Source organism: Pteropus alecto, unplaced genomic scaffold (genome assembly GCF_000325575.1).
Source record: "Pteropus alecto unplaced genomic scaffold, ASM32557v1 scaffold22, whole genome shotgun sequence".
NCBI lineage: Eukaryota > Metazoa > Chordata > Mammalia > Chiroptera > Pteropodidae > Pteropus > Pteropus alecto.
This window is the reverse complement of record NW_006434839.1, coordinates 6,831,168-6,853,361: the sequence shown is the minus strand read 5'-3', so window position 1 is coordinate 6,853,361 and position 22,194 is coordinate 6,831,168. Positions and strand designations below refer to the sequence as shown.

Below are 22,194 nucleotides of genomic sequence, written 5' to 3'. Positions count from 1 at the left end.
TAGTGTAGATGTTTCATGATATTAAAATATTTGTAGCTTCCTATCTTAATCCTGTGTGAAAATATAATACATGCATTTATTTGGATTCTTTTTTGAACTTGTTTATTTTTTTCTGCCTTACAGTCGACATTCATTTAAACAGTATGTATTTACTGCCTGTTTGTGGTATTGTGCTTGGCACTTAATACATACTTAGTAAATATTTGTCAAGTGAATGAGTGAATGCTCTGAGTTTTGCAAAGATGAATTAGACATGATGTTACAGTAGGCTAGACTTAGGATGTTATAGTAGACTATACTTGAGGGACAAAATATGTAAGTTAAAACTATGACATAAGACTAGAAGAGACAGATGAAATGAGAATCAGGAGGAGGGGCGATTACGCCTAGTGGAAGTGGAGTGAGGGAGGGGTTAGGGTAGGTACTAGCTATGTACAAATTACCTCCTCACCTGTGTATTTAAGATTCTGTAAGCTTTACCCATTTCTTTTAGGCTATAAATCAGTTTTCTTAAATGCAGTTAAATTTACCCTAAATGTTCTATATTTGAAAAAAGCGTGAAAAACAAACTAAAGGTTTTTTACTAATACCAATTCAGAAACATACATTGCTTTCTGATGCCTTTGTGTTCTTCAGGGGGAAACTCCCACTGCTGGATGGTGTGGAGTGTGATTTTGTGGTTATTCATCCATCTCTTATGCCTGTACACATTACCTTCACATTAAGCCTAGGTACTTTTTACTCTGACTTCTTTTGTGTGTTATTGTTTTCATTTTTCTTTTCTTTGACCACCTCAGACCATTTGAACAACACTTTTCATTTTGTTATATCTGTTACCAGCATGGTATAATGGAGGGTTCAGATCGAACATGGTGGGTAAGTTTAGTAAGGATTGGGGTTCATGGTTACATATGACCTTTTTAAGATGATGTTGTTGATATTGGAGTATTGCTGTTTATATTCAAATTTCTTTGAGTCATAGGGAAATTTTGGGGTTGGAGTAAGGGTGTTGCTAACTTTCCTTGTTTCCTCCATGATGTGCTTTCGAACATACCCAGTGGTTTAAATTGCATAAAGAGTGGATGTAAATGAGAGGATAGTAGTGTTACTTTGGCGTTTGAGGTCTGGGAAAGTTGGAGGGAGAGTACTTATGGGAATAGAAGGAGGAATGTTGTTGCTAAGAGAGTAGATCTTAAAAGTTCTCATCACAAGAAAAAATTTGTAACTGTGAACAAAATTTACTGTGGTAATCATTTTGCCACATAGACATAAGTCGTTACGTTGTATACCTTAAATAAATAAGTGTTGTATGTTGCTGCTTTGTCTATTTGTTCAATTTGTATTTTCTGTGTTACCTTTCTTGCAACATCGTATTCATGATTCTTAATTCCTACTATAAAACTTCGTTTACCTCTTCTTATCCTTAACCTCTTTTTAAATTTTCTCTCAAAGACTATAGCTTTCCTGGTTGCTTTGGCAACAAGCCTCAAAAAGGAAAACCCATTTTAGACATGTTCATAAAATCTGAGCATTCCTGAAGATGTATCTTTAGGGTATGTGGAACTATATGTGTCAGTTTTCTTTCATGTTTCCATGGACCTATCATTTTGTCACAATAAATTACTTGTTCGTGATAGAATCCACTGTCTTTTGAGAAGTTTGCTTAGTTTAACTTTATCTTTTATCTTTTTTTTTTTTTTTTTTTTTTTTAAATCCACTGGGAGTTTATTTTTTTTTTTTTTTTTTAAATCACTGAGCAGTTGTTTTTCTTTTTTGGATAAGAAAAAAGAGTGTTAAAAATTCTCCCTCGATTCTCTCGTTTAGATATGTAAAAAGTATCATTTCTAGACTACATTAGGTGTGAACATAACAGTTTTTATGTATTTTTTAATACTATTCCTATTAGCAGGAAGAGAATTTATTGTTACAGTCATCTTTTAACAGCAGATAAAAAAAAACAAAAAACAAAACTACAGGTGGATAAGGACAGGGTTGGTATAGACATGGGATATCCCAATCTCATCACTATTTCTAGCCATGGTATGAATAGTTAAATAATCACTGTTTTGCTAGTGTGCTAAGTCCATCACTTTAAAGTATTTAAATGTCAAAGATGAAGTATAGTGTAATTGTAATAGAAGTAGTACATTTAGCAGATGGGTATTTTTAAAAAGTATATTGAGACTCATAAATGAAATTCTTAACCATTTAAAGAGTACTAAATAAAAATATTTCAGGACAGTCATGTTTCAAAGGGTGCACTCCTATGGCTTCACAGGGGGGATCCTTTGGTTGTAAAGTGGGGCTTTGATGAGACAGACAGTGCTTGGGATTGAGTCCATTGGAGGCTGTGGCTAACTGCAGTTTTTGGTTTTAAGTCTTTCCACTGGCCCTTTAAAATGGAACTTATTGTGTGGACAGAGTCATGATTACCTGCTGATGTACGATTTAGACAGTTTTACATGCGCGCATACACATGTCCTTTTCTATTGATCTCCTCTCTCCCTCACAACCTGTGTTAAGTATGAAGTTGGAGCAGGTAGCCTTTCTAATCAGGTAATAAGCAGGGTGGCATTTGGGAGATGCTATTTTATTTTTGTGAGTTCTTGTCAGATTTTTAATTGGGAAATGTGTCTACCACTGTTAGGTGATTTGCTTTCCAATTAAATGTTGACTCTCTTCTCTTTATAAGTTGGCCTTTAATAGCCAGTTTAATTGGGAAGACAGACTTGGCTGTGACTTGAGGAGACCTTATTGAAACCTCAGAGCAGAGCTTTTGTAGACAGACTCTGGCTACAGATGTCAAGGAAGTTTGAAGGCAAGTTGAAGGCTCACGTTTCATCAACTTTCATGTCTTCACAGAAGATGGAATTTCAAAAACGTAGAAAATCCTTTATTGTGGACACCTGTTAAATTCCCTTCCTCCTCAGAGAGTATTTTGGTCAGCCCCATATTTAATTCAAAGTAAACTTTGTAGAAGGGGTCCAGGCTTTGATCAGAGCTTTGAATAAAGAGCTCTGAGGTTCCTGACACAGTTTGTGGTAGGAAAGGGATGTGCACACTGTTCGGAGCTTGGAAGTTGAGTCCTGGAACTTGTTTTAGGTGGTTAGTGTTGTTTCCGGCACCACCTCCTCTCTTGATTTGAGCCGCTTGTTATGGTTTTTAGGGTTTCTGCCTCCCTTTGTACCCTGGTGAGTCTTGATGCTACTGATGCAGTAAGGTTTGAAAATTACGACTAGAATACTTGGAGACTAAACTTTATAAACTTTCTGGAAGTCCTGGGATATCTGACAACATATGTGGCAAAAAACAAAACAAAACGAAAAAAAACACAAAACAAAAAACCCGCCCCCTTTTTTTCCCTGGCTAAACACACAGAATTAGTATCTGGGGAACCCATGTCATAGTTTCTAACCTCATATGTAATTTTTAACATCGGAATTTCTTAAAAAACTTCCAGACATTTAGTTCTAATGTTGAGTAATATGGTCAGATTTATTCAAGCCATTACTTACAGGTGTTTGTGGTCACAGTTTTTGCTGGAAGGTGTGGTATAGTTAGTAGAAACTTATTGTATTATCCGTGTAAAGTAACCTGGGATCAGCACTGAAAGCCACCATGTCTTAGTGTCTTATTTGTCAAATGGGGTGACAATATGATCTGCTATGGTTTGGGGGAAAATTATAAGATATTAAAGTGCCTGGCTTATTTGGCATCGAGAAAGCACTTAAATGTTCCTTTCTTCCTTTTTAGGATCTGCAGCTTCTCTGGTTAGAAACTTGATTTTAATATTTGCCAGATAGCAACCAGGATATTTTCCACCAAAATATCTTTGCCAGGTTGGCTGGAATGTTTGATTCCAGTTGTCGGAATGTTCTCTTTGTAACCAGGGAACCTTCTGTAGCTGAATTCAGATGGTTATTATTTGATAATTTGAGAGTTAGCTAAAGAAGCTAGCATTTAATATATGTATGCTTACCTGTGTATGTAAAACATAAAATATAAACAGACAAAATATAAAACATTTATTAGATTGAGGACAGAAAAGCTATAAGCAAGCAAATCAAAGGGCCCCGTGATCTCTGTGCCTAGATAACCCTTGTTACCATTAAAAATTTATATATATGATTTCTAAAATCATATACATAATTTTCTAAAATAAGTTACATATTTAAAAAGTTCAAATATTTCAAGAGGAACAAAATAAAAAGAAGTTAAGACTTTTTTCCCTGTTCATTTCCTTCCTGAAATACATTCCTGTTAAGTGTCCTGTGATTCCTTGAGGAATATAGAAGACTATAACTACATGCAAATGTATAATCTTAAAAGAATATGTGTTACTTAATATAATAACGTAATTATGAATTTGTATAATACTTAAGGAATATTTATAAAGAGTACATTTACTTTCTTTAAACAAGAAGGATCATACTATGTATACTTCTTTACCTTCGTTCATTTGTTTTTCTTTATCTCAGATAGCTTTTCTAGCAGCACATATTGATCTGTGTCTTTCCTTTTAGTGGCTATGTAGTATTCTGTCATATGGATACACCATAATCTATTTAATTGATGGATTTCCCTTTCGATTTTATTTTCTTAACAAACAATTCAGTTTATTACTTTTTATCGTCTATTGAAAATATGTTGCAGTGAGGATTTGTGTACATTTGGGTTATATCCATGGTTTAAGTTCATGGCAGTGGTGATGGACTAGCTGCATCAGAGTTTGTGTACGTGCACTTGTATTTTGACAGATAAGCCAGACTGTCTTTCAGAGAGATGGTAATTTATACTCCTATAATTGGTGTATTAGAGTACCTGTTTTCCCATGCCCTCGCCAGAAACCAGATTTAAAAAAGTTTTTTTACAGTATAGTTGACATACAATATTAGTTTCAGGTGTACAACGTAGTGATTTGACATTTACATACCTTACAATGTGATCACCATGATGTCTAGTAACCATCTGTCACCATACGAAGTTATTACGATGTTATTGACTATTTTCCGTATGCTGTACATTATTACGTCCCTGTGACTTGTTTATTTATTTATTTTTATTTATTTTTAATGCCTACAGCACCTGGTATTCCTAGGTGGTCTCCCATCCAAGTACTAACCGGGCCTGACCCTGCTTAGCTTCCAAGATGAGATGAGGTCGGGCACGTTCAGGGCGGTGTGGCCATAGACTGACTTGTTTATTTTATAACTGGAAGTTTGCACTTTTTATTCCCCTTCACCTTTTTCACCCATCTTCCATCTCCCACTCCTCTGGCAATCATCAGTTTGTTTTCTGTATCTGTGAATTTCTGTTTTATTTCATTTGTGGTTTTTAGATTCCACATATAAGTGAAATCATATAGCATTTGTCTTTCTTTGACTTAATTAGCATGAAACCCTTTAGTTCTATCCACGTTGTCGCAAATGGGAAGATGTAATTCCTTTTTTATGGCTGAGTAATATTCTTGTGTGTGTGTGTATCACATCTTCAGACACTGTATTTTTGATTGTCTTTATTAACTCTGCTCTACTGCACAATTAAGAGAGGAGTGTTTTTTCCATTGTCATTTAGATAGGGCTGTTGGATGTTTCTGGATATTTGTGTTTGCAAATACTTTTTTTCCAGTCTGGTTTGTCTTCTCATTTTCTTGACAGTGCCTTTCCTGGAGCAGAAGTTTTAAAGTTTAATGAATCCCAGCTTATTAATTCTTTCATGGATTGTGTCTTTGGTGTTATATGTAGAAAATCATTGCCATACCCCAAGATCATCTAAATTTTCCCCTGTGTTACTTTTTAGGAGTTTTATATTTTATGTTTTCTATTTAGGTCTGTTATCCATTTTGAGTTGGTTTTGTGAAGGGTGTAAGATCTGTGTTTAGATTAATTTTTTTGTTTTGCATGTGGATGTCCAGTTGTTCCAGCACTATTTGTTGAAAGATTATCCTTTCTTCACTGCATTTCTTTTGCACCTTTGTCAAAAATCAGATGATTAATGTGGATCTGTTTCTTGACTCAGTCTTTTCCATCTGTCTGCTAATCCTGATGACAGTATCACACAGTCCTGATTACTGCTTTTAAAGTTTTGAAAACACATAGTGTAAGTTCTCCAACTGTATTTTCCTTTTTCAAAGTTATTTTGGCTATTCTAGGTCCTTTGCATTTCCATAGCAATTTTAGAACTAGCTAGTCAGTTTCTACCATAGTACCTGCTGGGATTTTGGTTGGGATTGCATTGATTAATATGGGAGAATTGAGTATGAACAGTATCGAGTCCTGTGATCCATGGACAGGGTATATCTCCCCATTTAATTTTTAATTTCAGCAATTTTTAAAAAATAGATTTCAGTATGTAAGTCCTACATATTGTGTGTCAGACTTCTCTATTGTAGACCACTTCAAGTAGTCCCACAGCTCACTGAATACTGAGATTCGTTTTTTTTCCAATTTTTTTTCTCGTTGTTTTCTCTTGTACAGTTCCTATTGCTGTGTTCAAGTTCACTAATCTGTTCTACAATTCCTAATCTGTTAATTCCATATAATGTGATTTTTATAGTTGTAGTATTGATATCTAGAAGTTTGATTTGGGTTTTTTCTTTTTTCTTTTTTTTTTACTATCTTTAATGTCTCTGGTCATAAGTTCAGTCTTTCCTATAGCTACTTGAACATATAGAATACAGATTTTATAAATGTTTTAGTGTTCTTGTTTACTAATTTTATCATCTGTGTTATTTTGGGGTTAGTTTCAGTCGATTGATGTCCCTCCCCCGCCCTTTAAATGTCTTGTACTTTTTGGATACTAGATACTGTGAATTTTACCTTGTTGGCTATTGATATTGGATGTCTTTGCTTTTCTATATATATTCCTGAGCTTTGTTCTAGGTTGTGGTTAAGTTACTTGAAAATGGTGTTCGCCTTTCAGGTCTTGTTTAAATTTTGCTAACTGGGAGCAGAGCAACATCTGTTCAACGTTTATTCAAAATTAGGGCCAGTTTTGTCTCACCACTTTGGCAAAAGTTTTTTGAGTACTCCTCTCAATGCTCTGTGAATGATGAGAGTTTTCACTCTGGCTGCGTGTGATTTCACATCGTTGTCCCCGTTAATCCTTTCAGCTGGTTCTTTTCCAGGCTTTGAGTAGTTTTCTCCCACGCATGCGCTGATGATGCTTAGCGGAGGACTCAAGAATGATCCTCTCCAGGTATGCGGAGTGCTCTGGTTAGCTCTCTCTCCTCTCCATCACTCAGCCCTGCAAATCTAACCGCCTTAACGTTCAGGGTTTTGAAACCTGTTTTTGTTGTTGTTTGTTTGTTTAGGTTGGTCACAAATGCTCAGAGAAGAAGAAGGTAATCACATGTCCTTCATAAAGTTATGGCGTGAAAGTAAACTAGGTATTTTGGCTCTGTTGGTCTTTCTGATTTTGCAGTATATTTAATTAAACAGTTAAATAAATACCTTTATTTTACATAGTACTTTTTTCAGGCACTTTTCTTTCAGAACTCTTAAAAAGCTTTGGAACTCTTATTGTATCTGTTTATGTATTTATTTTTAAGAATATGGTTTTTGTTTTATTGAGTGCCTGAGATAGTATTGTTAGCCTGAGATCTCACGGGGCTGGTAAATGTTTTTTTGGGGAGGGGAGGGGGCGGCGTAATATTTTGACTTTTTGTTGTTGTTGGTTTTGTTTTGCTTTTTGTTTTTGCTTGCATTTGGATGTTTGTAATTTGTGCTTGCATTTCCCCATTTGTGGTGGCGAGCTCTGCTCTCTCTTCTCCTGTGTTGCTGCTTACATTTCTAACTGCTATCAAGTCATGAAATGAGTTACGACTTTGGTCTGCTTAGTATCCAGCCCTTTATTTGTTGGGAATATCACCTTGAAAAACATGGGAGCTCACCACTTGACAGTTCTAAGGGAAAATTGTGTGCCATTTAACATGGTAAGAAAATTAAATATTTTAAGATCTTCAAGTTAACCTTTTCAGACTTCTATTTATTATGTAAACAATTATTATAAAGCCTTTGTAAAAAATAGTAGTATATAATTCAAAAGGTGTTTTTCCACTTACAACTTGGTGCCTATATTTGTGCTGAATATAACGGGAAACATTTTATACTCAAAATATCACATGAGAGCTTTTTAGAAATACAGAACCTCAGTCATCATATGACCCACCTGACCAGAATCTGCATTGATTCCCAGGTGATTCGAATGCACGTTAAAGAAACCAATTAGCATTTTAACGTTGTAAAGCTGAGATAATAGTATTATGGTTTAATTTTTTTTTTAAAAGATTATTCTTAACAGATACATCCTGAAATATATACCAGTCATAATGACATGTCTGGAGTTTGCCTCAAAATAACTGGGGAAGAGGGTTTGAGTCAAAGTATAGGTGAAACAAAATTGGAATGTGTTTAATTGTTGAAGCTGGGTTTATTCAAGTCTCTTGTGTTTACGTTTGAAAATTTTTGTAAAAATGTACACGCGTATGTGTGCTTACATATGTGTCTATTTTGGGGACAGGGAAGAAGGTGGGAATGACAAAGTTCTGCAGATTAATAAATCACAGAAATGCTAAATAATATATTCTGCATGTCCTGTTCACTTAGCCCCGACTCTTGATACCCTCCCTCCCAGAAGCACCGTGCACGTTAACATTAAAGGCTCCTGGATATCTGGTTAAGAAACCTTCAATTTATGTAATCGAGAATTTCCAAAATAACCTTTTACCACATAACACCTATTAATATCTTAACAAATACATCATTTCTGAGGAACTCACCAGGAACTCCATGTGAGGAAATAGCATAGACTTTTAAAATGACCAAAGGCTACACTGTGTTATAGCAAAAACATTCCACTGGAGATAAAACCTAAGATCACTGTGGATGAAGCTTTAAGGACGATGTGGGGCTTCAGATGAAAGAGGGAAAAAAGAGCTTGGTTCAGTAAGGGCGGGGGTAGATTTTAACTTGACTCTGTCAACCCTGGACTCAGTTTTACGCTCTACGAGGGGTGATTTTACTTAATTTTAGATAATGGCCTTCTCTGTTGGCTCCAAGATTTATAGCTCTTGGTCCCCAGAAGTGTTTTGTATAACTGAGTTAATTGAAATATTGAAAAACTGCATGTGTTGGGTGTTGTAATTGGCCCTAAGTGCTGTCTGGAGCAAGACACCAGTGAATTTTCAATTGACTTTAAAGCAGAAATTGCTTACTGTCACTTGGTATTAAATGAATCTCTTTGTACTGAATTAAGGGATGTTGTTTTTATGCATCAGAAAACTTTTTAGAGGGACTTGTCATCATGAATTGCTATCAGTTTGGATGGGATTATCTTGTATTTTGTGGGCTCTAATAAGACATAATTAAGAAACCAGCAATTGCAGTGTATAATTGAATATAATAAAATCCGATTTAAAAGTGTAATGTAGATTTGGTTATGCTTTGAGTGAAGTCATCTTGTGTGATGATATACTGATACACATCTCAAATATTTCTTTAATTTGTGATTTTTAACAAATAGAATTATGATGAGGGTTTATTATTATATAATTCGTTGGAAGTATTTATAGACTCCTCATCATACACAAAGTGTAATAGGCTTTCGAGACCTACTTGTCTGATTAGTGTTTATATTCTTAGCAATTTCTTTCCCTCCTCTTTCATTTGTACTTTTACCCTGCTCATACTTAGAACTGTCTTTAGTTCCCTTGCTGACATAATAGGTATATGTCGCTGTCAGGCATTTCTTAGTTTGGTTTTTTATATTTTAAAGGAAAAGAAAATCTGATGGTAACACTTCGAAATAAGGGCTAAATAGATCTAATAGTGTAATCTAATGTCTTCTGCTTAATAGCAGTTTGGGAAAGAAAAGAGGATAATGTTTTGAAGAATCATGTCAGCTCTAGACTCTTGTGTCAAGATCAATAACAAAAAGGAATATTATGTTCTAGAAAGATCAATAAGCTAATAGTTAATTTTTGTCCAGCTGAGTTTTGTCTTAGAGTGAGGTTCCAAAACAGGTTAACTCTTGAGTGTTGAAAGTTTAAAAATATTCAGTTTTTGCCCTATTATAATGTGTTAGAATATTTTGTAAATAAAGATTCCTCAATGAGTCCGCTTTCCATTTACGCAATTTATAAAAAGGAACATTGATTGAGGGGTTCAGGTGCTTGATGAGTAAAAAGTGCAGGGACTCTGTAACATCCAGGTCCTCTGCTCAGAGGCCCATTTTATGCTTTCCAGAATGGGGATCAGTAAGGAGATTTGATTCTTATTGTAGATTGTGCTCTGTAGAGCTGTTAACTTCCTGATAAGTGATCTTTGGATGTGTGGAGCCTTACTTGTAATTAGTTTTTCTGAGTTGCTTGAAGGCATTTCCATTAATTGTTTTGTTAATCTTTTTTTATTCCTGGAGGAGAGGTCACTGGGTGCCAACAAGGAATGCCCTTAGTAGAAAATTAAGCCTATTAACTATTTTCAGAAAGTGTGACTTAATGCTAATTATTCTGCAGGTGTCTCCAAAATTATACAATGTTAAATATTTCTTATAGCAGGTTAATTAGTTTAGTTATCTGAGGCTGTATTAGGCAGCTAATTCTTCTTGTGGATTTGCCAAGAATCTGTTGCTATGACCAAGGGAGGGGTGACTGATAGCATCTGCCTTGAAAATTTACCCAACCAAATTAATACTGCCTTTATTTTATAGGGTGGTGTGTTTGTCTGCTCAGGCCGCCGTAATAAAATACTACAGACTGGGTGGCTTAAGCAACAGAAATTTATTTTCTCACAGTTCTGAATGCTAGAAGTCTGAGATCAAGGTACTGTCAGGGTTGGCTTCTGGTGAGGGCTCTCTTCTTGGCTTGTAAATGGCCACCTTCTCACTGTGTCCTCACAGAGCCCCCTCTCTCTTTGTGTGTATGGAGAGAGAGGCGGCTGCCTTTTTTCTTCCTCTTATAAGGACATCCAGTTCCTTAAGATCTCAGTTAATATGTATTACCTTCTTTATAGACCCTACCTTCAAATATAGTTACTTTGGGAGAGCTTAAACATATGAATGGGATGTGTGTATGTGTGTCACACTTCAGCCCTTAGCAGGGGACTCTTATTTGTTAATGTGCCCTAAACTGCTTCCAGAGTGATAGTCTGTCATTACCTGTAGGTAACCTTAAGGCCCAGGCAAGAGCCCTGGCCAGGTTCTTAATTTTTCATAATTGGTTGTTAACCTTACACTTCCTTTTCTGGATCATAATATTTAACCCACTAATACTAAATACTTGTACTGTAGACTCTCTTCAAAAATAAGTATTGTCTGGTCAACTCGAACTATTAAAAGGCTTGCTGAGAGGAGGTAGTTTGTAAAACATGATTTATTTAGCCTATAAATTCTCAAATTTCTATCCTTAGTTTAAAATGGATTATTGGAAAGCTACTTGAACTATAATCAGTCTTTCAAAATCTATAGGTCTCAGTTGTGTTTTAGTGTTGTGTTCTTGAAGGACTTAAAAGAAATGCCCATGTAAAATTTATTACTTTGTTTTTAGGAAGCTGAGAACATTGTTCACTATACTGTATAATGCCTTCCTTATTATTATTATTATTTTTTAATGCCTATAGCATCTGGTATTCCTAGGTGGTCTCCCAACCAAGTAATAACCAGGCTCGACCCTGCTTAGCTTCTGAGATCAGACAAGATCGGGCGTGTTCAGGGTGGCATGGCCATAGACACCTTCCTTATTGTTTTAAGGGAAAGATTTCTTTTTAGAGTTTAAGACTAATTTAAAATTTGTTTCCTCACAGAAACTGGAATCTGTCTTTATGATAATGAAGATTATGTAATTGACTATTTCTGTTTTTGCATTGGCTGCTAGGTACCTCAGAGTTAGATTGGGGGCTAATTTCATATAAACTGTGTTTGTCCATATGACCAGCATACTTGTGTTTTCCATTTATATGGCATTGTTTTGTCCTGCATCTCTTTAACAAGCTCCACTTCTGTAATGTCTGCATTCTTGTAGAAACCATCTCAGATCTTTTTTTGGAAAGAGATAGGATAGAATTAAAATGAAACTTGAAAGTAAATATTGTTATTCAATATTAGTATTCACTGTTAAATCTCAAGTGAAAGCTGTCATTCTTTACCTAACCTGCTAACCTGCAGGTGGCTTCAGAGGATACTTCCAGAGTAAAAGCCCACAAACTGTACCTAATCTGGCTCCCAGTTTCCTCCCTGACCTCATCTCCTATCTCTGTCACCCTTCCTCACTTATCTAAAGCCACATTGACCACCTTGCTATTCCTTGTTCCTTGCACAGGACAAACATGTCCTGTTTCAGGGCCTATCCATCTTCTGTTCTCTCTGGAATCTGCTTTTCTAGATAGTTCCATCTCCCTCTTCCCCCTTTCTAGAATGCTCCATTCAAATGCCATCTTTTTCTGAGAGGCCCTCCCTGTTTTCCTTATGTCAAATAGTCCCCATCCTCCTATCCTGCCTTCCATTTTCCGTGACTGCTACCTCCCAGCCTCCACGTGTCATATGTTTCTGTTTTATTGTCTGCTTCTCCACAAGAATGGAAGCTCCACAGGGGCGGATTTTGTTCACAGCTGTATTTCTAGCCGCTTAGAACTGTGCCTGCTAAGTAGTAGATGCCTAGTAACTATTTGTTGAATGACTAGATGAACTAAATAGGGTCACTATTATTGTTTGTTCTTTCCTAGAGATTTTTGCATAGGCATTTGTTTGTGGGAGATAATTTAGTTGCAATTGGTTCAGTCAGGAAACAACCTTCCGCGACTTCTTCAGATCCTGCATCTTGCTCATTATTTAGCTTTTCCTAAGCACTTAAATGTACCTGACACCATAAGAATACAGAGAAAAGGTCTGATCTCAGTTCATAAATAAATATCCTTAGGCACTTTCCAACGGGAGAGGCTTTAGGAAATTTGGGGGTGACACTATTGTGATTCTCAGATGATTTATTTTGTTCTTACTGATGTATAAGCCAACATTTCCATTGCACTTGATATTTTACAAAGCCCATGCACACACTTCTTCAGTCCTCACCACCATCTAGTGAGGCAGGTACTCTTATTATCTTGTCTGTTTGACAAGGAAAGAAACAGACCCCCGAGAAGTTAAGTGACTTGTCCAAGGTCAGAGAGCTTGGAAGTTGCAAATACCTTACGTTTGATACATTTGATGAGAGTAGAAAGAAGCTTTTCTGGTGTATTTCTAATGGTGGTATTCTGGATTTGTCTTCTTTCTTTTTGCATCCCCTTCTGTTTTTGAAAGTTACTGTCCCTCTTGAATGATGGGTTACTTTGGGTGACTAACCTTATTTTCATAGGTGTACTTTTTCTTTTATTTGATCTTCCTTTTGTCTTTTTAAAGAGTGAGATCGACTTTTGTGTACTTTCTCCTGTCTGCACTCCATTACTCTATTAAGTCTGAAGTGAAAGCAAAATTGCTCCATAGAAGGAGCCACTGATAGTGACGAGTTATTTTCCTTTTAAAACACTTGACCGGCTACACTGAAATATAGAAACTGATATAAAAAATGAAAGCTGACAAATTCCATTTTAGCTCTGCAGTTATTTACTCTGGGTTTTTATGCTTGTTTATGGGTCTTGCTTGGAGTGAAAGGCTGTGAATTCACTAGACCCATATAACATTTGTGTTCCTATTTGGTGCTGTTAATAGCTTAATATATGTACCACGGTTCTTTTAGCTCATGAGGTGAATAAATTCCTTCTTGTGGGTTAATTAGTCATGGTTAGAGATGTAATTCATCATGCATGATGCCAGAGCTGTCTTAGCCAAAAATCCTTAGTGATCCAGAAGTGTTTTTGTGTCCAACTTAACTGGAACCTAGTTTATGCTTTTCTGTTCCTCCATGAACTTGGCAATAGTTTGTGAATCATAATGGTTTTGAGATAGGAATGGAAAAAAATCTAAAAATGATTCAGTATCTTGAATGCATCTTGAGGTGGCAACTTCAAATTGTCCTCTGCTCGTACTTTTTAAATCTTGTCCAGATTCAAGATGTTACTACTAAAAAAGCTGCTTAGTGCTCTTTTTACATCTCAGGCTATCCACACTTTTTACATGTGAGCTGTGGCTTGATTAGGGTGCAGTCCTGCTACTAAGGAGCTTGAGGGCAGGAAAAGTAGGATTTCATAACATTTAAAGTGGAAAGGGCATGGGCTTTGGAGTTGAGTATACTTGGTTTTAATTCCATTTCCAATAATAGCTGTGCGCATGAGTGCAAGTTACTTTACCTCTCTGTTCCTCTGATGCCTTATCTGTAGAAAGGGGTTGGGGGTGATACTACCGCACTAGACTATTTCGAAGATTACCTTAGGTTATGTCTGCAAAATAACCACTAACTACGTTGCCTGGCGTATAATAGACACTTGACACACATCCCCTGCTTCACTTTCACCTTCCTTTCCCAAAATGTAGCACACAGGGGTGCATGTAAATTTCTGCATTTAACTTTAAAGTTTCCCAAGTAGAAGATGAGTGAGAGTTGACTTGTTAGCACTTAGTGTCAAAGGGTCTTGGATAATTTTTGGACTAAATAAAATGAGGCAATGGAGTTTAGGCTAATGTCTATTATGGGTTATAAAACCTCTTCCTGTTTGGACTGGTCACACCATATTAGAAGTATGTTGTGTTCAGTTCTGAGTACCATATCTTGAGAGGCGAGATGGGGAGGCTTTTAAGAACCAGACTGCCCAGGATTGAGGCCTGACTCTGCTACTTGAAAGCTCTGTGCCCAGAAAACACAACTCAGGTCTCTTCATTGGTAAAATGAGGAGTCGTAATGGCACCTACCTCACAGGATTGTTCTCAGGAATAAATGAATTATGTGTAAACCACTTAGATTAATGCCAGGCTTGGAGTAAGTTCTATGTGAGTGTTATCTGTTTTTGAAGAGACCTTGGAGGAAAGCACATGATGGCGGTGGAAGAAACGGTGGAAGAAACTGAAAGCATTTAACTAGGTAAAGAAAGAAGGGCTGAGAGCTCTTTATCATTTTAAGAGAAATTTTATGAAAGAGGGAATAGGCTTATTTTGTGTTACTGAAATAGGTGGGAACTAGGATCAATGAGTATTATGAAGAGGTTGATTTTATTTTATTTTAATGAAAGGCTTTGTAATAAATAGAGCTGTTCAAAATCGCAGTGACTTGCTCGTGAGCTAGTGAACTTTCCATTGCACAGAGGCTTAGGAGGCTGAGGAGAGGTTCCTGACCTGGCTGGTGAGGTGAGCTAGATGACAGGCGTTCTTCTGCTATCAGTTCACATCGAGTGACTGGCTTAAAGTAAGATAATCCCACACTGAAATTTGCTGGGTGTTGGCAGTTTGCCTGGCAACTTTCTCTATGGAATTAGCCTGCTCTATGGTCTGTCATTCATTCATTTTGCAAATATTTATGTGAGACATTGTATTTCTGGTCTCATTTTGTAGAGAAGAGGTTGGGAATGAATCTTCTTTTACTTGACACCATGCCATCCTTGGAGGAACCCAATGAATTAGGTTTCATTAGTGTTGAGAGACAGTTTTTCTTGGGAATGTTGTGTTTTGGGAGTTCTTTTGAGCAAAGCACCAAGTGCCCTTTGTTTTAGACTATCTTGTCAAGGATGTTTGTTTAGCAGACAGCCTTGGAGGACAGAGATAATCTCTCCCTTCAGAGCAAAGGGCAGCCATGTTTACTGTCCAATATAAAAGATTCAGTTTTCTAAGCTCAGAGTTCCTCTCCAGTAACTCACAGTGTGTGTAGGCATCCATCTGGGCCCATCTGTTTAACCCCCATGGGGCTTGGAGGTAAGGGGGACTGAGCAAATAAGTTGGTGCTCATGCTACTTGCTGTGCTGTGAATAATGAAGTTCTTAGCCTCTGACCCAGGAGTTTTGTGTCTTTTACCAGCATCCATAAAACTGCGATAGGCTGACTTGTTAGCTTGTAGACAGGATAAAAATCACAGCCTCTTCACAGTTCTTGACATTAAGGATGAGTGAAGTGAGAATCAGGTCAAATCTCTTGCCCAGTGCCAAACGATGTAGTATTAGAGATGAAATTCAAACTTTTGTCTCCAAAGGGTGTCCTTTCCATTACATTGTAGAAAAATGTTACCATTTTTACTGCTTCTCCTCCTCCCACTAGGACTACTGCTACTATAACTATGATAGCTAGCAACAACAGCCGACATTTACTGAGTGCTAATGATATGCCAGGCCTTGTTTGGTCTCATTTAATTCTCACCAACAATCCTATAAGGAAGGAATACTTACTATCTCCATTTTATAAATGAGCAAAATGAGATACCATTAACAAGGTCGTAGGGGCAGTAAATGGTGGAGCCAAGATTCTAACCCAGGCAGTTCGACTCCAGAGCCCACGACTCTAGCAGTTAGAGCATAATCTGAAAACAGACCAACTTGGGTTTTGAATCTTTGTACTATCCCTTACCCTCATTATGTGAGGTGGGGCAGGTTAACCTGTTCAGATCTCAGCAGCTAGGTCTGTAAAAAAGAGAAGGGAGGCTAATAATAAGACCAACTCAAAAGGGCTGTTATGAGGATTAAACATACATTCTATAAAGTATGCAGCACAGCTGGTTCCTAGCAGCTAGTAAGCCTCTCTAAATATTAAGCAGCTATTATTATTTTTATTTTTATCCTTGCTGCCTTTTCTTTAATTAAAAAAAAAAACTTTAATGATTTGTAGTCTCAGAGTTCTCTAATTTAAGTATTTTTTTTTTTTACTAATGGCAAAATGTCATTCAACCCAGTTTACACCAAGAGGATGAATTTCAAATGTAGGGCAAACCTGGCACAAGCTATTTTCCTTATATAAATATTTTTTCTAAAAATGAAAATCGCTAAAACCCCCCACAGACCCAATTTACTCTTCAGTCTTTATTTTAGTAACCCTTTCTGTTTCCTAAATAACTCCTAATGCTCCGGTAACGTGTTGCAGTGACAGCTGACGCCTAGGAAGGCGTCCTCTCTGAGCCTAACATTTTCCTTAATGGTAATTCTACTTAATGTACAGCATGAAACGTTTGGCAAATGTTCCCTTCCACAAATGGCAGTGGAGAGGAAATCATGCAAAGCATTATAAAGAAGGCAAACTGATTCTCCGTAGCTTTGAAAATTCTGTGGCTGTTTGCCATTACAAGGGAAGATAATAGAGTTAAATATCTAGGAACTCTTCCCTTTGGGACAGTTGATAAATTACAGGCATTTTCTGATTGTGCTTTACTTTAGATTAACAGCTGGGAAGGTTTCAGATTTAAAGAGCAAAGTTATGTATCATAGAAACAACAGAAAGACATGCTTAGTTACTCTGTGTACCCAGTATTGCAAGTAATATTGGTGGCTCTGTCTTTGAAACCAAATCCCCCATAATTCTCCACTGTGATTTACTTTATTAGTCAAACACTTGCATGGTATTCTCTATCTGACAGTAACCTTGGAGGTAGTTTGGTGCAGGATCACCAATTGATGGGGGAAGACACAGGGTCTGGCATGATAAAGGCCTTCCTTCAAGTCTGAGAGTTCCCAGTGTGTTACTTTCCTGAGTGTGTCCCACGTTCCTTAGAGGTTTTACTTTTCTTTCATTGCCACCCTCCTCCAACTCATGCTAGATCTGATCTCTTGGCATCTATAACACATTTACAAAGTTCTTTTTGGAGGTTAGATTGAAGTCAAGACTGGTCTGCTGAATCTCCCCCTAAATTGAAAGTTTTTTATATTATGTGGCTCATGAATTAAGATCTTTTGCTCTAAATGACAGTTTGGAGAAGTGTATTGTACAGTATTTTACTTACAATATCTAGGAGTGGATATGTGATTGATTCACTGACAAACCATCTCCGAAAGCAGTTCTAATGATGGACTTTTAATTGATTGCATCCATCATTGAAAGCCTAAAATACCCCCCTCCTTAAATTAAAAAAAGATAAATGAAATAAATTGTGTTGAATGTATAAACTGACAAATCTGAGGGAATTTAATGAAACTAAATTACTGCAGCCAACAGATAAGAGAAAAAGGTTTCTTTGTTATGATTATAACACTAAATTAAAAAAATTATCCAAGAATAATAATAGAGGAAACAGAGATCTATATAGCCCATGTATCAAACTAAGTTATTGAAAGGTTTTTAATCAGTATCTCATTCTCTGATTATTGTTGATTCATATCAATCCTGTTAGTGCTGCTGGGAGAATAGTAAATGTAGGGACTGCCTTGTAGTATAGCTCATGTTATTGCTGTTGTAACAGGTTTTAGAATTAATATGACCTTATTTCCAGGCCGCTGGAGACTCTGTACCAAATTGAGGTCATTTAAATGAATGAGCTATTTGGAAGGTAGCTCTTCAGTGTATGAGTAATTTTATCAGATAGTACACTTTCAGCCATATATAAAAGAAGACCAACTGAAAGCGACTTAAACAATGGATACTTATTTCCCCTAACAAGTCCTGAGGTAAGGCAGCTGCAGGGTTGGCTGCTTTGGTGGTGACATGCCAATGACATCACCGAAGTAGCTTGGCATTTCTTTGGCTTTCCCTTCTATGATTGTAAGATGGCTGAAGTATTTGAGTATCTCAGCATTGTAACAATATTCAGTGTTGGGAAAAAGGACCTGCTTCTTGTTAATCTTCCTGCAAGCAGACTATTCCCAGAAGCCCTTAGGTCTCTGGCCAGACTTGTCACTAGTAAGGAGGATAGAATTATCAGGAACGACTAGGATTCATTCAAACAAATCAAGACCTGTCCAGACTCTTGCAGAGTTTATACTGCCTCTTATCTGATTAAAATTGGTATGCCAGGGAATAAGTGAAGGGAAAGGCTCCTTGGATAGGCAACCAACAAATCCCTTCAGGTGGTCTATTGCAATTTTCTATGAAGGTGGTTTCATATTTTCTGTTAGTAACTTGTTTCATTTCCTAGTCAGTGGGGTGAATATGCTAACATTGACTAATTCATCTTTTCTTTTTTGCTTTTAAGTTTGACTCAGCTTTATATATTCTGTCTTCACTAGGACTTTATCTACCAGTGATGATGTGGAAGACAGAGAAAATGAGAAGGGTCGCCTTGAAGAAGCCTATGAGAAATGCGACCGTGATCTGGATGAATTGATTGTGCAGCACTATACAGAATTGACGACAGCCATTCGCACGTACCAGAGCATCACAGAGCGCATCACCAACTCCCGAAATAAAATAAAGCAGGTGAGCTTCCTTTCCTCTTGTCTGGTGATTGCAGCACCTTCCTCTTTGTCTAGGTGTTGTGGCTTGGAGCTGGGTGTCTGAGTATTGGCTAATGGTCTTCACGAGTGATTCCTAAGGATGCTTTCAGGAGTTATGCAGGTGGAAATGCATATGCTGAAAAAGCCTGGCTGGAGAGGGTCACAGAGGGCATCCTGGGCTTGCTTTTTCCTTTTGTCTATCCTGGGCTTCTGCCATTAATTCTCACTGCAGGGTGAAATGACAGATGGCACAACTTGAGGGATACTGAAAAGAATCCAAACCAAAGAAGAGAGCTGTTTAAAGGCTCTAGAGCCTCTTACTATTAGAGGCTCCCATCAGTGTATCAAATGTATTTCATGTGCTCATATCACACTTTGTATGTGTGTATTGCTGTAGTGGTTGAAAATCTTTTTGAAATTTTACCTTCGAGTATGCCACTTAATTTGAAGTTAGTTGTGATTTCTCTGCAGTGAGTATGTAATTTTTGTGGAGAACATCTAACTTACAAATTATTTAAATATATAATGAAATATTTATGAATACCAGCATTCTTTAATATTCTTTAGTAGTGTTAAGTATGTATTTTTATTTTATAATTTTCTTTTTATATTTTGGAGCTGTTTCTTTTTCTCCCTTCTGCCTTTCTCCCCTTCTTTCCTCTTTCTGCCTCCTTCCTCCCTCTCTCCTCCCTCTCCTTTTCCTGCCTGCTTCCTTTTGTGATGGGTGCATGAAAAGCTCTTGGTTCCTGGGTACCACGTCTTCAGTGCCTAAAGGACAAGCGTTCAAAAGGGGTATTTTTATATTTGGCTAAGGGAGGAACTGATCAAATAAATGTTGTATACTGTCACATCATAGTTATTTAGTTCTTGGTAATATTCTGAGGATCACTACTTTAATACCTTTTAGTACTCTTTAATAAGTAATAATAATTTCTACCACTTGTTGAACACCAATTCCTTGCCAGGCGTGGTTATGTCTATTCCTCATTCGACAAACTTAGTATTTGAACTCTGGTCTCCCTGACTCTAAAGCGCTTGTTGCTGGTTTTCAGGCAGTTTTAAAGCGGTAAACTTCTTCACCCCCCTTTTTAAAATGAGGCCCCTGTCATACCAAACATTAAAGGAGGTGGTGCTCTTTTTGCTTGATGTTGGCATGACAGGTCTGGAGCCTCAGGCTTGGTCCCTTCCTCAGCAGTTGGTGGCTGCCCCTTAAATACTTCTGTGTGCTGAGGGCCACAGAGACCATTTGAAATGCACTGCCCTGTGCGATTTGATTGGTTCAGGGATTTCCTGGACTGTACCTGCCCAATAATAGTTGTGCTTATGACATTTTCATATGTTTTCTTCCCTGTCTTCTAGACCTTATATTAGGATTTTGTAAGCAGATACGTAAATTATTCTTCTAAGAATCCTGTTGATATCAGTTTCACCTCTAAGAGTACAGTTCCAGAATCAGTAAGCTCTTAATCTTTCTTGAAGCGTTGCGCTGACCTCTTTACATTTTAAAATTAACAAGACATTTTTGAAAGGAATACTATAATTCTTAGCCTTTACAGTGGTGAGTTCATCCTACGTATTTATCTGTGAAACTAGGTGAAGCTATACATCAGTTCCTCTAGATTTAAAGTAACCCGTAGTCCATTTTGACCCAATATACTAAGCCCGGGAGAGGTCAGAAAAATGAATTTGTAGAGCTGCTGACCTTCTGGCTTTGCCTCGGGTAATCACAGTAAGGGTGAAGGACCTTTGGTATTTGTGTTTTCTGATTAGTTTTCTTGACTGAAAGGACTTTGTCCTAATCTCAAGGGAAGCGCTACAGGGTTTCTGCCTTGACTCCCTATCGCTCTGAGGCGATAGCATCTTTGCCCAAAGAGTGTTTGCTGGTATTGAAAAAGAGTCTCATCTTGATTATTTCACATTTGTTTAGTAGCCTCAGTCTTCTCGCCAGCCTCATTTTTTAAGTATGGTGGAGTTTTGAGCAAAAGAAAACCAAAAAAGAAAACTTTGTGTTTATCAGTTATCAAGAAAAAGTCACATAATTCTGTTACGACTTAGTTTCACTACTGCGGAGAGAAAGAAAGGGCTGAAGCTCTCTTCAAAAAAGCCTTTAATAATTGACAAATGGGAGAAGAAAAATGGTGGGGAAAAATGAAAGTGAATTTATTTTTATTGTATAATTTGACAATTTTATACTGTGAAAGTTCATTTTTTTATCACGTAGGAAACACCAGTGTTTCCTCACTGATCTCCCTGTTGTTTTGGTTTTTAATTGCACTTCTGATTATGTAAGAAATATACGTATGTGTGTTTTTAAGGTAAAAATGGAATGATTGCTAGACTAGATTATTTCAGAGCCAAGCAAGATGTTGAGAATGTGTGGATCTGAGTAGAAATTTTCTTTCTGCTCTCTGCCAAAAGAATGAATGAGTGTTTACTCAACAGATATTTGTTGAGTGCCAGCTGCATGCCTGGTTCTGTTTTTGATGCTGGGGCTGTAGCAGTGGAAAACACCAGTCCCGTTCCGCATGGCGCTTACACCCTAATGGAAGGAGACAGAAAAACAAAGAGGATACTTTAACAGCATCGATTTAGTCTCTGTGTATTAAGTGTCTCTTTTATGCTGAGCATTGCTCTAGGTTCTGGTGTATAAAAGTGAATAAAATAAAAATTCCTGTCCTCTTGGAGTTTACATTCTAGTCAGGGGAGACAGACTATTAATTAATAAGGAAAATATGATATAACAAATGGTAAGAAGTGATGCGCCAAAGGAAAATAAAAGGAAAGGAGACTAGAGAGTTGCTGTTCTAAATAGATTGGTCAGAGAAGGCCTCGCTGAGGTTACAGTTGAGCCAACGCCTGGAGGAGGTGAAGGAGAGAGTCAGGAAGCCACCTCAGGAAGGAGGAATAGCAGAAATATAAGCCCGGCGGGGGC

General features: G+C 37.1%; 1 protein-coding gene and 2 pseudogenes across 1 annotated transcript in view; 1 reads left to right on the top strand and 2 right to left on the bottom strand.

Annotated features, from left to right (window-relative positions):
• The window catches only part of EXOC4 (exocyst complex component 4), a 643,761-nt gene that overhangs the window by 1,291 nt on the left and 620,276 nt on the right, over positions 1 to 22,194 (top strand). Inside the window, 1 exon segment of the mRNA XM_015588393.2 lies at positions 19,056 to 19,245. Coding sequence (XP_015443879.1) covers positions 19,056 to 19,245 — 190 coding nt within the window.
• Positions 5,074 to 5,192, bottom strand: LOC112478735 (annotated as a pseudogene).
• Positions 11,607 to 11,725, bottom strand: LOC112478763 (annotated as a pseudogene).